This window comes from Drosophila novamexicana, unplaced genomic scaffold (assembly GCF_003285875.2).
Source record: "Drosophila novamexicana strain 15010-1031.04,08,12 unplaced genomic scaffold, DnovRS2.1 tig00000008-arrow-pilon, whole genome shotgun sequence".
NCBI lineage: Eukaryota > Metazoa > Arthropoda > Insecta > Diptera > Drosophilidae > Drosophila > Drosophila novamexicana.
In genome coordinates, this window is record NW_020824765.1 from 1,696,080 (window position 1) to 1,710,717 (window position 14,638).

At 44.7% G+C, this 14,638-nt stretch overlaps 4 protein-coding genes across 6 annotated transcripts; 2 read left to right on the forward strand and 2 right to left on the reverse strand.

Moving 5' to 3' along the window:
* Positions 1-207: 207 nt before the first annotated feature.
* LOC115765248 (general transcription and DNA repair factor IIH helicase subunit XPD) lies at positions 208-3,409 on the reverse strand. Its single transcript, XM_030708719.1, has 8 exons — positions 3,297-3,409; positions 2,782-3,239; positions 2,589-2,719; positions 2,309-2,529; positions 1,872-2,253; positions 1,529-1,810; positions 1,181-1,459; positions 208-1,074 (listed from the first exon to the last, which is right to left on the reverse strand). Exons 1-8 carry the CDS (start codon positions 3,299-3,301, stop codon positions 523-525), a joined length of 2,310 nt encoding a protein of 769 aa, XP_030564579.1. The 5' UTR covers positions 3,302-3,409; the 3' UTR covers positions 208-522.
* A 322-nt stretch (positions 3,410-3,731) lies between these two features.
* LOC115765261 (U6 snRNA-associated Sm-like protein LSm1) lies at positions 3,732-5,735 on the forward strand. The gene is made up of 4 exons (XM_030708745.1): positions 3,732-3,903; positions 3,968-4,152; positions 4,207-4,406; positions 5,574-5,735. The coding sequence occupies exons 1-3, from the start codon at positions 3,849-3,851 to the stop codon at positions 4,378-4,380; spliced, it is 414 nt and encodes a 137-aa protein (XP_030564605.1). The 5' UTR covers positions 3,732-3,848; the 3' UTR covers positions 4,381-4,406; positions 5,574-5,735.
* LOC115765252 lies at positions 4,431-5,561 on the reverse strand. Its single transcript, XM_030708733.1, has one exon. It carries the CDS (start codon positions 5,496-5,498, stop codon positions 4,506-4,508), a length of 993 nt encoding a protein of 330 aa, XP_030564593.1. The 5' UTR covers positions 5,499-5,561; the 3' UTR covers positions 4,431-4,505.
* A 150-nt stretch (positions 5,736-5,885) lies between the features above and the next one.
* Positions 5,886-14,330, forward strand: LOC115765233 (SR-related and CTD-associated factor 4). Of its 3 annotated transcripts, XM_030708689.1 has the most exons (9): positions 5,904-6,089; positions 6,346-6,936; positions 7,212-7,508; positions 7,637-7,789; positions 7,869-7,976; positions 9,027-9,357; positions 11,094-12,356; positions 12,418-12,687; positions 12,748-14,330. In XM_030708689.1, exons 1-9 carry the CDS (start codon positions 6,054-6,056, stop codon positions 13,686-13,688), a joined length of 3,990 nt encoding a protein of 1,329 aa, XP_030564549.1. In that variant the 5' UTR covers positions 5,904-6,053; the 3' UTR covers positions 13,689-14,330. The 3 variants fall into 3 exon arrangements, with proteins under 3 accessions (XP_030564565.1, XP_030564549.1, XP_030564557.1); XM_030708697.1 differs by lacking the exon at positions 7,212-7,508 and having other exon boundaries at positions 5,905-6,089; positions 12,748-14,328; XM_030708705.1 differs by lacking the exons at positions 9,027-9,357; positions 12,418-12,687; positions 12,748-14,330 and having other exon boundaries at positions 5,886-6,089; positions 11,094-11,272.
* Positions 14,331-14,638: the final 308 nt, after the last annotated feature.

The following is a 14,638-nucleotide window of genomic DNA, read 5'->3' on the forward strand; positions in this document are numbered from 1 at the left end:
TTACATGTTAAATAGTCGATCAACTTTTCAGGTACCATTTCAAAGTCGAGGGCTAATTGCAGCCATAAACGATAGCAATTGAAATTTCGATTTAGTTACGAAAACTATCGTCATCGATTTGGCATAATCGATAACAACAACATTGGCTGGTCGCCGCCTTGAGCGACAGCCGCGGTTTGTGCGTTTGGGCATTGAGTCATTCATTTGGGGGAATGAGCAACCGCTAAATTAATAATATTAATTATCAGTTAATAAGGCATTTACGTGAGTTTAGCCTGGCCAAGTCGAATGATAAAAAAAAACCCGCCACAGTCAACCAAAACTTTTGACTTTTCAATTTTGTTTTTGCTGCTCCGTTTAATGGCATTCAATGCCATTAGCTGGCAACAAATTCAACATTTATTATAATTATTCTCGTACAGACACAAGCATGCCCAGTCGAAAATCAAATACATTGCGGAAGGAAGCCGGCACCTGTCAATTGAAGAGCCGGTTTGCAATACCACGAGACGTTCATTTCGATTACAGCTCCTGCACCTCGCCACCCACTCCCTGCTTTCCCTGCGCCTGTCGCTCCAGTTTCTCCTGCTCCATGCCCTCCAGTTGCGCCAAAGTCAGCAACGATATGCCCAGCTGATCTTCCCGCGAAAAAGGCTGCGCCATGCGTCTCAGCCAGCGGCGAGCCAATTGCACAGCCTCCTCAGTACTCAAATTGCAGAAGCTGTCCACCAGATGCTCCTGTATCCACTTGGGCAGACGTGAACGCTTGTCCTGACGTGAGAAACGTTTGTCTGCAAATATCATGATACCATAGTCCGTCTTGCCACGTAATGCTCGACCCACGCACTGTGCTGCATGCCGCATGGCATCAAAGGTCAGAAAGTCGTTCTCTCGTATCTGAAACTGATCGCGCAGATAGTCCAGACGCGCCTTGAGAATGCGCGACTGCGTGTAAACGTAAGGTATGCCAAACATGAGCACCGCGCGACCATAGTGATGATCGAAATCCACACCCTCGGAGACCTTGCCACGCGCCACAGCTAGCAGAACAGCGCCTCGACCGCAATCGCAAGCCTAAACGGAGATACAACGAAGATCGAGGTAAATGTGTGTCAAGCACATCGTGGAAGCCATAGCAGTTGGCTCTGTGCTTCTGTTGCGGACAGATGATGGGGCTCACCTTAACATAGTTCATGAGCGCATAGCTGGTTTCGGCATTGTCCTGAGTCTCAATGAACAGCAGCTTATAGCGCAGTAGAGTGTCGACAATGCCCTGGTCGTACCAGGATGCCACAACCGACTCCAAGTACAAGTACGACGTAAAGAAGCAAACAATGCCGTCGGGCACTGTTTTAGCCACTTCCACCAAAAGCTGGCCATAATTCCTTATGACAGCAGTGTCCTCGCGCGTTTCAAACTTTGACGAAATGGCCACCTGATCGTTGCCCTTCGATACAATCTGTTCAAAAAAAAAAATTATAAATATACGAAATTAAAATCCCCCAAATATTATCATTTTAACATTTACCATAGGCAGCAGACAGGGACGAGCCAATGTCATTGTAAAGCTGCTCATAACAACTGGATCAAAGTCAAGAATCTTGGGATACATATCCATCGGGGACAGCGTGCCCGATGTGATTACAACTGTTTGAAAGCGTGAGAATACTGGAGCCATGGCAATGGATGAGTCCAAACAACTAAAATGCATTATAGGATTAGAAACAGTCGGCGTCTTGTCATCGAAAGGCTCTATAATGATTGTGAAGCCTTTCGTGTACGTCGAGACTAGGGTGGCAAAATGCGTTATCTGTGGGCAGTAAATGGACTATTAAATCGAATTCAACAACAGGTCAAAGGCTAACACATACCAGCGTAAGCGCGCCATATTCAGTTAAGTCGCTGATCTCAAGAGTGCGCAACAAGCTGGACAAGCGCTCGGCACAAAAGCGCAAGGGTTTGCGCTCTATGCATATCTTAGATGAAACATCTTTAAGAAATCCGGCAGGTGATTCTTGGACCACGTGATGCACACGCAGCCGGGTTTTTATGTATTCCACGAAACGACGCAAGAAGCTAAGAAAGTGATCCGCATTGCGTATATTGCCCGGCACCACCTCCTTGAGCACATCGCTGGGCAGCACAGGGTTTGCCAGTATCATATCCGTGTCCCGCTGTACGCTAGCATCCTTGAGGCCCTGCACCATACGCTGGTATTCCTCATTCAATCGGTTTGTGTCCTCTTCCCGCATGCTACAAAACGTAATGAATGAGCTTTTCTAGTTATCTATAAAGTTTTTAAACTTACTCCTGGACCAATTTTGTGAGCTGATTCAAAGCGTTTGTGCTGCGCTCCACAATTCGTCGATTGATTTTCACGCTCATCGAGTCAATGCACACATTGTCAATATTGTGAGCCTCATCAAATACCACGCAGGCCTCGCGCGTCATCTCCTTCGACACGACCTGCGCTATTTTCGGATCCAGAAGATAATGGTAGCTGTAGACCACAATGTGCGCGTGTGCAATCTGGCAGGGAAAAGTCAATCAGTTATGGCACATATTTTTGGATATAATTTGTTACGCACGGCATAGCGTGCCAGAAAGTAGGGACACCAATTCCTCGAACGTCCATATTCTTTTAGATCATCGAGGCTGTATATGCCCACAGGCAGCGTTGACTCCTTGCCCTCTAACGTAAAGCCTTCAAAATACTGACCTACGAGCAGAATAGATAGGTATAAAGCTTTGGTCGGATTGACAGGCACTGCCTCTACTTACAAATTGGAACTTCTGCATCCAACTCGTGATGTTCACGTATGTAACTGGCAGTAAGACCATAACATTTGCCATCCACCGCCTTGCCCTCGCGCTCTTTACTCACCTCAGGGTGTATGCACATGTTTTTACGTGAACTAAGAACCAGGCCGGTAAAGCCCGGGGGTACGGGGCAATGCCGATCATAGTAGACCATCAAGTTCTGCAGTTCGGCAATAACCTTCTCAATCTCTGGGACCGTTCGTGAACAGTAAATTAGCTTGCGCACTGTCTCCGGATGCTCGATCATGTAGGCTACAATCAGGGAGAGCAATGTGGCTGTTTTTCCTGTTCCTGAAGGCATTTCAAGCAGACAATGCCCCTTGGCGTCCAGACTTCTCTTAAGCTCCAGCATGTATGCATATTGCTCCGGATAAATGTATTCATAGGGAAAATAGACAAGCAGCCCGTCAACGCTGAGCCTAGGACAGTTAAAGAAGAAGTGACTCTATTCCTTGCACAATCATTATTGAAATTACTTCATTTTGCTCCGATGTGCCTATCAACAGGATTTAGCAACAGCTACCTGAAGGATTGTTTGTTTTTCTTAGAACGTTTTTTGTTTAGCTTCGCAGTTGTTTAATTCCGGCTGCTAAATCGCCCTCCATGCCGGCACCAATCGATAACAATCGATAAGTGTAATTTTTGCGAGTCCAAAATATATCGTACAGAAAAGTACGCTGTTTTTCAAGCAAAAAGTCAATAACGCAATATATGAGTGGTGAAATCGAAATTTAATAATTTTTTTGTTGCTACTAATTTTCAATTTTAATGAACCGCCAACGACGGCTTAAATATTGATACAAATGTATCTTTGTTTGCGAATATCGCACAGCCAAGCAAAATAAGCAATTGAACATAGCAAAATATTTGCAGCAAAATGTTGTCAGCGTACCAGTCGCAAAACAAGTTTTCAGTAGTACTATTGCATTTAAGGCTGAGTAGATGTTTTTCCAAAGTATTTTTGATATAATTTAGGTGTAAAAGGCTTTTCTACTAACATTTGGTAAATAACACTTAACCCACGCCCAATGGACGACCTCAACCCCTTGGCTGGAACAGCACATCTGCTGGAGGAAGTGGATAGTATGTTTAATGGAGTACCGGCATAATGTACTATTCGTAATAATTTAACAATTTGAATTCGTAGAGAAACTTATGGTTCTACTTCGGGACGGCCGTACACTGATTGGCTACTTGCGATCCGTGGATCAGTTTGCCAATTTAGTTCTGCAGCGGACAATTGAACGGATACACGTTGGCAACCAGTACGGTGATATACCGCGCGGAGTTTTTATAATACGCGGCGAGAATGTGGTGCTGCTTGGCGAGATTGTGAGTAGAAATGCGAGTAGATTCAATAACATAACAATACTATGTATATTCCAGGATCGTGACAAAGAACAAAAGCTTCCCCTGAAAGAGATTTCCGTTGATGAGATACTCGATGCACAGCGTCGTGAGCAAGAACAGCGCCAGGAGAAGCATCGACTGGTGTCCAAAGCACTCAAGGAGCGCGGCTTGGCGGTCAACGCGGATATCATCAATGAAGACTTTTGCTGAGCTGGGTCTTCATCAGAATCATTAAAGTAAGCTTAAGAGAATCATTGATTTTTGTCAGTTGTATATTTGTACTCCATAAAAATCTATTTAAAAACTATATGTACATATGTCGCTATGTAACCTGCTTAACCATTGTGACTCGTCCCAGGCGCTGTTGCGGACTCCTCAAGCAATATGTACTTCTCCAAAACCTGGAACATTTCCACTTTTGCCTTTATTTTATGCCGTCGCGACAATTGTCGCAAATAGGCCGCCACCGATTTACAGAAGAAGTCATCCTCAGTCTCGTTGGACGCGCTCGTGGCAGTTGGTGCGGTTACTGCCTCGAATCCGGGCGATGCTTCAGGCTTAATTGGCGGCAAATGCTCCCGCTCGACTCGGACATTCGGCACACAGACCATATAGTCAATGTCCGCCTGAGAATGGCCAGCATCAGACGGCGAGACCCCTGCAGTGCACACTGTGCCCGTCGTCGGTGCCTCAGTATGCACTGTGACCAGAGATGGAGATGGTTGCATTGTGGGCAAGACTTTCTGATCGGCTGATTCGGAATCGGCCATGTACTCCTCATATGAATCATGCCCGTCTCCATCATCCGCTTCGACTAGCACCGAATAACTTTCCGATTGCGTAGTCTGCACTTCCAGCTTGGCATCGGCATCGTAGTTGTGATCACACTCATCGTACACTTGCGACTCATCCAGGTCCTGTTCAATAAGTGTATCCGGCTCGGGACGTGCTTTCAATTTGGGTGCTCTCACCTCCGTTTTCAGCCAACTTGTTGGCGTATCGTCACGACGGCTTCTCTCGCGACGTTTTCGCACAAACTCCCGTAAAAAGTCCATTTGCCTAAAAAAGTCATTGTGTCCAAATTCAGAGTTCGGATGCAAACGCATTTGTTTAAGCTCTCGCGAATATCGGTCTCGCAGACAAGTCCATCTGCGTCGTGCATCGGGCGATGAAATGTTTAAGGTCTCAGCCACTTTGGCCCAATCCTCTTCCTTTCTTTGCGAAAGGCGAAAGTCTCCATGTCTGTGGTCGTATAGCGATGGCGTAGAACGTATCGTATGTATTAACGCAACATCTGAATCATCGAGGGGCCTGTGGTGGGCGCTCATAATTTGTTAATTACTATTGAGCATTAAATTTGTTAAAATTGAGTGGCTAATGTTTTCGTTTTGCTTTCTTTCCAGTGTGACCATTGTCTGCATAAGAGAAAACGCAACGATACCCATAATAATATGGGGTAGCCCCTTCATATTACTGCATTTTATGTTGTCTGGCAACGCCAATATCTTGCAGTTGGTGCATCTTTATTCTAAACGCCGGATACTTCGATTAGAATATGTTTATATAATCTCATAACATAAGAAAATATTGTTACAATTTTTAAGTGTAATCGATTAACAATTTAAGAACGTATTCGATAGCGTTGCTTGACAATTCAATATATCAAAGTATGTGTGTTTTATATCGATATTGCCGATAAGTTGATTTAAGAAATAAGCACCCCTACTATCGGCAGCCATTTTTTCACGCTTTCATGCGAAAAAATTGTGAAAATTCAAGTAAAAAGTTGTTAAACAAGCGTAAAAGTAATTTATAAAGATCCTTTATACTAAAATAGTATGCGAATTTGAATTCTGTGCGCGCGTGTAGTGGTGAGCATTGAAATGAACATGGAGACGGTCGTCGCTTTCAATAATGAGGTAAGTTGAGGCCGCTGCCATAGACATGTACATACATACATACATATCTATATCTGCCCATACATACCTCGGTATTTACATACATGTCTGTATGCGCCATATGTAGTTGTGTAATTTGGACCGTACACAATTGTAATCACGCCAATTTACACATGTAAATGTTAAATGTTGGCAACACAGAAACCTCGTGTCCTGCCTTGGTCCACACACTGAACCCATTTTTTTGACCGTCTTGACATGTACATGTATTTTTCAGCTCTCCGGGCTCTATGATAGCCGGCCGCCCATATCAAAGGCTAAAATGGCCGCCATCACAAAGTCGGCAATGCGTGCAATCAAATTCTACAAGCATGTTGTGCAGAGTGTCGAAAAGTTTATACTCAAATGCAAGCCGGAGTACAAAGTGCCGGGCTTGTATGTCATAGACTCGATTGTGCGACAATCGCGGCATCAGTACGGAACCGAAAAGGACGTATTTGCGCCACGCTTTCAGCGCAATCTGACCGAAACCTTTGCCAATCTCTTCCGATGCGCGCCCGAGGATAAGAGTCGCATCATACGCGTGCTAAACCTTTGGCAAAAGAACAATGTCTTCAAATCGGACGTTATACAGCCGATATTCGACTTGGCCGACCCGAATCATCCCATTTATCACCAAATGCCGCCAATCGTCGGACCGGGCAACCTCAACACAGGCCCAGGGCCCAGCGGCAGCAGTGGTGCTCTAAATCTGTCGGATATTTCCAGTAACAATGCTGCTAACGGCCTTAATACCTCTGGGATGAGCAACATGGACCTAAGTGCTGCTACCGAAGACAAATTGGGTGGTGCTATGCCGGATCTGTCGGTGAGTGGGCTCTGGATGATTACCACAGTAGTGAAAAAGAGACTGGCAATCAATATCGCATAAAGACTAAGGTTAAGGCCACACGTTTAGTAAAATGTAAACACCAACAGCTAGTGAGCCACCATGACGAGCTATACTCATTGCCAGGCTCCGGTGCAGTATTATAAGTCTATGTGTGTGCTGTATTCGAATGCTAACCCAATTGCCATTATTTCTTGTTACTCTTACCATTACTTTGTTCATGTCTTGCTTGCCTAATGCGTGAAAATACACAGCTAAGTCATGAGAAGTGCTCAAGTTCTAGCCGACGTCACATGGAGCAGCATTATATGAAACGCCAGCAGCATCAGCATAGCATGGCGTCTAGCGTTTCTGCCGGTTCGAAGAGCCGCTTCGATAGCATGGGCCCCAGCAAGTCGCATCATCACAAGTATGGCAAAAGCAGCAGCTCGCACGAGCTGGACTATGATGTGCGCGAGATAATTGACGATGAGGATGGTGACATGCTGATGGGCGAAGATCATCATTGTATGGGCGACGACTCGCCGCCTGGCTCATCGAATTTGCTAGATGTATGCAAGGGACTTTCTGTTAAATGTTACTTTTTGTGTTTAGCTTTAGTTTATTTATTTTGTTATTTGCAATCTTTTCAATGCATTTATCCTACATATATATATATAATGTACGCCTCCCTTTGCAGAACAACAATTTGAAGCAGCTGCTTAATGATCCCAATGTGCTGCGCCAGCTGCAAACGCTGCAAAACTTTCAAAAATTCAAGCAGCAAGAGGAGAACCAAAAACATCGCTACCAGGATGATGCACTGCAGCAGCATTTGCAGAATGTTCTTAAGGTGCGCGTTTGACCCTCGTATTTTGTATACCCAGGCAATTCTCTGGGTCATGCTATAATACACATATTTATAATTTTAGGGCACAGCTGGCATGCCACCGGGCGTGGCTATGGGAATGGGCGGTCATAACGATGTGACGGATATGAACAAGGACGTGGAATTCATATCGGAACAGCAACCCATTGAGGTACGCTCACATTCCTTCAATTCTATAGTTTCATCAAGCAGGTTAATGTGTGCATTTTTGACTGATCCCACAAACTGACATCAATCAAAACGGCACACAAAACTTGCAATTTAGTAGTTCTTGTTAAATATGTTGATAAATCATTAAATTCAAAATGCGCCCATGAAATTGGAACTAGAGTTGAGAAATTGATTTGCAAACAACTTACATAGTTCCGGATTCATGGTGCCAAGTGCTGCTGACGGGCCCAAACTGTTGTTATACCGGGCGCAGGATTGAATGTTCCGATTGAATAACTCGAGCAGAGTGAAAAAAACAAAAAAGGAAACGCATATACAAAGAATGGGGAATAATTATAAAGTGTACAAACGGGTAGCACTTATTAATGTTAATAATTATAAAAACTGATTTAAAGCCCGACTTGAATTGCCTTGCTATTAAGTCTGATTTTATGGTTTTGGCCAAGAAATAACTGTCTAAAGGGCCATACTTAAATTTAAACTTGAAATTTGCATATACGTTTATTTAAAACAAACAAAAATGGTAAAAAATAAAAGCCCAAAGGTAAGGTTTATTTATATAAATAATGACGGATGCGAAACCCGATGCTAGAAGCCCCGTATAACAACGTTTGGTAAGTTCCTTAATATGTAACCGAAATTCCAAGTCGATTCAAATTCAATTGCCCATCAAAGAAAACAAAAACTTGCTCGAAAACGCATCGATTAAAAAATGCCAATGAAATAGTAAAGAACCGCCGACCAATTAAAAGGCCAAAACACACGTCAACACGCCAAGAATGCAGTTTAAAAAAAATATATATATAAATAAAAAACAATACGTATTTCTATAATTTGTAGTACTAAAAAACCAAACCAATATGTTTTCCCAGCTACCCAAATACTAACAAAAACAACAACAACAAAAACAAACCAACCCAATCCCAGTTCCCACTCTTCCATCCCGCCATTATTTGTTTTATGCTTAAAATGTTAACGTTTATATCACATCACTTTCTCTCAAATTTCTTGCCAAACTTCAAACGCTCAGGTTATCAATCTGGATGGTGCCGATTCCCGTAGTCCCACGCCCGACCGGGACCGATACAAGCGAAGTCGACGAAGCAGCCGCAGTCGGTCACCCCGCAACCGTGGTGGTGGCGGCGGCGGTGGTGGCGGTGGCAATGCCAATGATCGTGACCGCGGAAGTCGCCGGCGCAGCTCCCGCTCTCGTAGCCGGTCGCCACGTTCCAGCCGTAGGCGCGGATCGCGCGATCGTGACCGTATGGAGCGCAGCACGCGCGACAAGGAGCGGGATCGGGAGCATGAACGTGAGCGTCGCAAGAAGGGTCTGCCCGATATTAAGAAGGATCATCTAAGTGGTAACTATCCATGCATAACCATAGCGTAACGTAACGTAACAACACGTAAGCCGTATGCCGTATGCCGTAAGCCGTAAGCCATTACGGAATTGGTATTTGTCGCATGCCAAAGGCTTTGCAGGATCAAGAAGACCTCAGTTTCTGCGCAAACCTTTTTATGCCACATTTACCACAGCCTTTTTAATTAATGCTAAAACGTACATCCTTTTTTTATCCTGCAGCTCCTTGGCTCGGTTGACGTGTGTGTGTGTGCGCGCGCGTGTGTGTGTGTGTTTTAGCTTTAGTGGTTCTTGTACTTAAAACATGATCAAATCTTACTATCTGGCATTATTTAACCCACATAATATACTCAAATGCCCCTGACGCGTTTCTGAGCAAAGTTTTTGGCAACCAAATCAGATATTAAGCATATTAATGTACCCTTATTTTATTGTGTACTACCACCTAAGCACTTGGCACCCAAAACAAATTTTAACTGTGCGTTCAAGATGCCCTGTGAATCACGCTTGGCATCCAAGTAACGCATTCATATGACACCTTAACGCTTACATCAATTACAAACGTGTACATACTAAAGCTACAACTCCACGCAGAGAGCCTAAGGAGTCTTGATTTACAAGCATGCATATACATTTTTAAATCTTATACTCTTATAATTTGTTTCGAAATGTGCAACGCATAGAAGAAGTCATCTCAGACCTTATAAAGTATATATAGACTTGATCAGCATCAACAGCCGCGTCGATATAGCCATGTCGTCTGTTGGTTATTTTGTTTCCATGCGAACTAGTTTCTCAGTTTCATAGGAACGATCGGTCGATAATTAAGCTATTGTATGGAAAACTCTTTTATATTAATATAATTTGACCAAACTCGGGCTTAACTAGTTCCATTATGATACTCACACAGCCGTTATAGGAAAGATAGGTGGAATAGTATGATCTTATAAGGCAAAATCTGCAGATTTCAAAGATATTTCCACAAATCTAGCATTTTCGACCTGCACTTTTCTTACGACTTACCAACTGGGGTAAAATTGAGACATATTTCCTATATATATTAATATTAAAACAAATGCGAAGATTTGTTTAGGTTTTTATTTCGGTATCTTATATTAAATACCAGAATGTTGTCAAAAAATATGTCACTACTTCAGTTCACGGCGCAAACCAAATCCAAATCTACATATTTTCCAATTTCAAACGAAAAACATGGTCAGATAAAAGCAATTATATTATGATGTTTATTTAGATATTTATGGTTGATGTTCGCAACGGGAATAATGAAAGTCGGGCTCGGCAAGTTGAGTACAATGTCTATTTAAGGACTTAGTCTATCTGTTTATACGACAGGAGATCGCATCCAAACTATGTCAAGTTTCTTCACGACAGTTTTAGGTGGGAAGATTCGCTTGCATATAAGAATATAGACGAACATATACATTTTTTTCTGTATTCCTTTATGTGGTCGGAGATGTCACCTCCAATGCGTTAGACATTTTATGACAATATGTAACAACTATGAGTATAGAAAAAAGCATAAAACATAATTTCCTGAACTTATTTTTCCAAAATGAATATCAGTTTTGGACTCATTTTAATAATGTTTGTATAATTCTTAAAGCAACTGAAAACGAGTTAGAAAATCAAATTCTTATCCTAATTCAATTTATCTTTATAGCTTCATCTTTTTGTAAATATTCAAAAAGTCTAACATTAGATTTTTGTTTCTTGCAGTGTGCAGTACCACGTTGTGGGTGGGCCACCTCTCAAAGCTGGTATATCAGGAGGAGCTGTCAGACACTTTTGGCGAGTATGGCGATATCGTGAGCATCGACCAGATTGTGCCAAGGGGTTGCGCCTTCATTGTGATGAACCGCCGCCAAGATGCGCACAAGGCCATGCAAGCGCTAAAGAATCACAAGCTGCAAGGGCGTGCCATTACCATATCTTGGGCCGCCGGTAAGGGTGTCAAGAGTAAGGAGTGGAAGGACTTCTGGGACCTCGAGCTCGGCGTCACATATGTGCCGTGGAGCAAGCTGAGTCCCGATACCGACTTTGACAGTCTTGAGGAAGGCGGCATGTTTGACGAGGACACCATGCCCAGCTGGATGAAGCAGAAAATAAATCAGGCGAAAAATGTCAAAGAAAACAAGGCAACTGTCCCAACCGCTGACCTCACCACGGCGCCGCCTGTGGCGCCGCCAAACTTGCTCTTCGGCATTGACACAACACAGCCACCGCCAGTGGCACCGCCACAGCATGGCGGGCCTGGGGCGCCTCCGCCAGCACTGATGGGCATGGTGCCTGGTCAGTTCCAGATGGCGCCGCCTTTGGCCGGACCGCCACCACAGCGCATGATGGGTCCCATGGGACCCATGAATCATCCCTTGGGCGGCATGCCCATGCCTCCAAATATGGTGCCCGGTATGCCACCGCCAATGATGATGCCGCCTAACATGATGCCGCCCGGTTTTCCGAGCATGGGCGGTCCGCCGCCACATCCCCTGGGACTGCCGCCAGGCGCGCAGTTCCCCCCACCCGGTGCCGTACCGCCGCCCATGGCCACAATTCCAACACCTGCGGTCTCTGGGGCTGGCAATGTGAGTGACGATCAAATGGACATAGAAATGGAGCTTGAGGATGCGCCGCAATCCGTCCCGCCGCCGTCACAGCAGCAGCAACAGCAACAACCACCGAACTTTAGCCAGCCGCCACCCATTTTTGCAGGGGGCTCAGCGCCGCCCAACAGTGCCGAGGTGGCTGCAGCGGTCGCAGCAAATGAGTTGTTTCAGAGGGATCGAACACGTGGTCCTGGCGGCGGCTCACGTTGGGGTGGCCGCGACGACATTGGCGAGACGTCGGATCGCTGGCGAAATGAAAACGGCGCCGGTGGACCACCTCCGCTTAGCGGAGCGTTCAATGAGGCTCGAGCGCGCCTTAATCTAAACAGCATGGAGCATGGTGGCATGCCACGTCCAGAATTTATGGCTGGCTTGGGTAAGTTCCAGGCTGAGTAGAGTTACTAAACTTCGACTAAATCTCGTTTGATTCAATGTAGACTTCGATAATCGTCCTGGCGGTGGACCACGTGGCATGGGACCAGCACCTCGCGGTGGGAACCATAATGGCGGCAACGGCGGAGGTGACTTCTTCCAGCCCAATATGAATCCGAATCGCTTCAATCAGCCGACGAGTCTGATGCAAATGCGCATACTGCCACCAGCGGCGTTTAATCAGCGCATGGGTGGACCGGGCACGGGCAATGGAGTAGGCCCCATGTTTATGCGTAATCAAGGCGGCGGGCCAGGCGGCAGACAGCAAGGACCAGGTGAGCATTTTCCAGCTGCAAATCTATCTACCCTATACTAACTGAGTAATTTATTTGCAGGCTTCTTCAATCCACGCAATCCGTTTAATGATAACCAGCGGGGACGCGGCGGCGGCAACGGCGGTGGCGGAGGTCGTGGCATGGGTGGCGGTGGAGGTCGCGGTGGCCGCTGGAGTGATGAAGAGGATGATAACGGCATAAACAACAACAACAACAGCAACTTTAAACGTCGTGGAGGCGGTGGCCCAGGTGGCCCTGGCAATCGATTCCGTGGCGACCGCGATAGCGACGATCGTCGCGGAGGCAATGCACGTGGCGGACGAGGTGGGCCGCGTAGCGAAGAGCGTGAACGTGGACCCAACAACAATAACAGACGTGGCTCGCGCGATGACAGTAATCGTCACTCAATAAGCTCCACGGATGAGAACCAATTGCAAGGCAAACAATCTTCGTTAGAGGCAGATGATTTTAAAAATAAGTCGGTGGCAGCGCCATCCGTGAATAACGTAGCGAAATCAACCGCAGTCGATACCGAGGAGGATTGGGATAGAGAGCTGCAGGAATACGACGCGAGAATGGAGGCGCAGCAAGCTGCGGAAAGCGCTGCTGCTGTTGCTGTTGATATTGCTGCTGCTGCTGCTGCTGACGATAGCCAGAAAGCTGAAACAATGACCGAGACGGAGGCGTTTGCCAGACCAGTTGTGCAGGAGAGCAGCGAGTCGTCTAAGCCAAAGGCGCCATCACCCGTCTGCACGCCCCTCTATGACGAGTTGCCGCCACCGTTGTCAGCAGCTGCAGCAACAGCGCCGCCGCCTCAGCAAGATGAGCAGCCGGAGGAGCCGCATCCAAAGATCAAACAGCGGGTTACTGAAGAAATTGCGCCATCGCCTGCAACACCACAGCCAGAGGCAGCGCCCGCCGCTGAGATTGAATCAACGAAAGAGATAACGGAAGCTGAGCCAGTTGCCAGTGCCCAGCCAGAAGTCGAGACAGACACATAGAATGCTGACAAAATCGTTCATTAGAAGCAGCAAAAAGAACTTTCGACGGTAAAAAAGTGTGTCGAAAAATGTGTAATTTATAATTTCCTTACAATATGATTTATACATGTATGTGTGTCGCACAAAACATGCATGCAAACATTTATATATTATTAAAATTTTAGCTTGAGATTACGCATTTGTTGAGACGCGATGAGTCTGCACCATTCTTGCTAGGCTAAGGCGCTTTATTTTATTATTATTCAAGTTTCCACTTCAAGGCTTTGCTGCCGCCAAACCACAAACTAAACAACAATTAGGGGGCGTCTCTGATCCCTAAAGTCGGCTGCTAGAAATTTTCATTTTCCATACGGTTATGTATGTAAAAAACAAAAGTAAAAATATATTTAAAAATAAAACTCCCATTATCAGATACAGTTAAAGGCGCAATGGAACAAACTGTAGCAAATAATTAGAGAATAAAATGTATGGACGAGATTGATAGACAGAGAAAACAGCCACGCTTGAAATGTTTATTATTTTGTTATGTATATAATTTTAAGCAGGTATTTAACACAAATCGTTTCTTATATGCAGATTATAAGTACAGGTATAATAATGTACAATTTAAATATGAAATTATAATCATTACTATTAATAAAAAAAAAAACAAAAACAGACAGACAGACTTAAATACGTGTGTTTGTATGCGTAAAATTAAACCCGAAACATTTAAAACTATTTAGATACGATTATACGAAACCCGAGATTTTGTATGAAAGCACCGTTGTGCAGCTAAGTAATGCAATATATGGCAAATCTGCTGTCTGCGTATATTTTAACTTCGGTAACCCAAAGTTACATTTTTCTTTCATTTTAGTAAAAAAAAATTGGAGTTTTTTTGCGCTACAATTCTTAGACATATTTTTGTTATTTTATGAATCTCCAATTAATAAAAGACTATCTGCGAT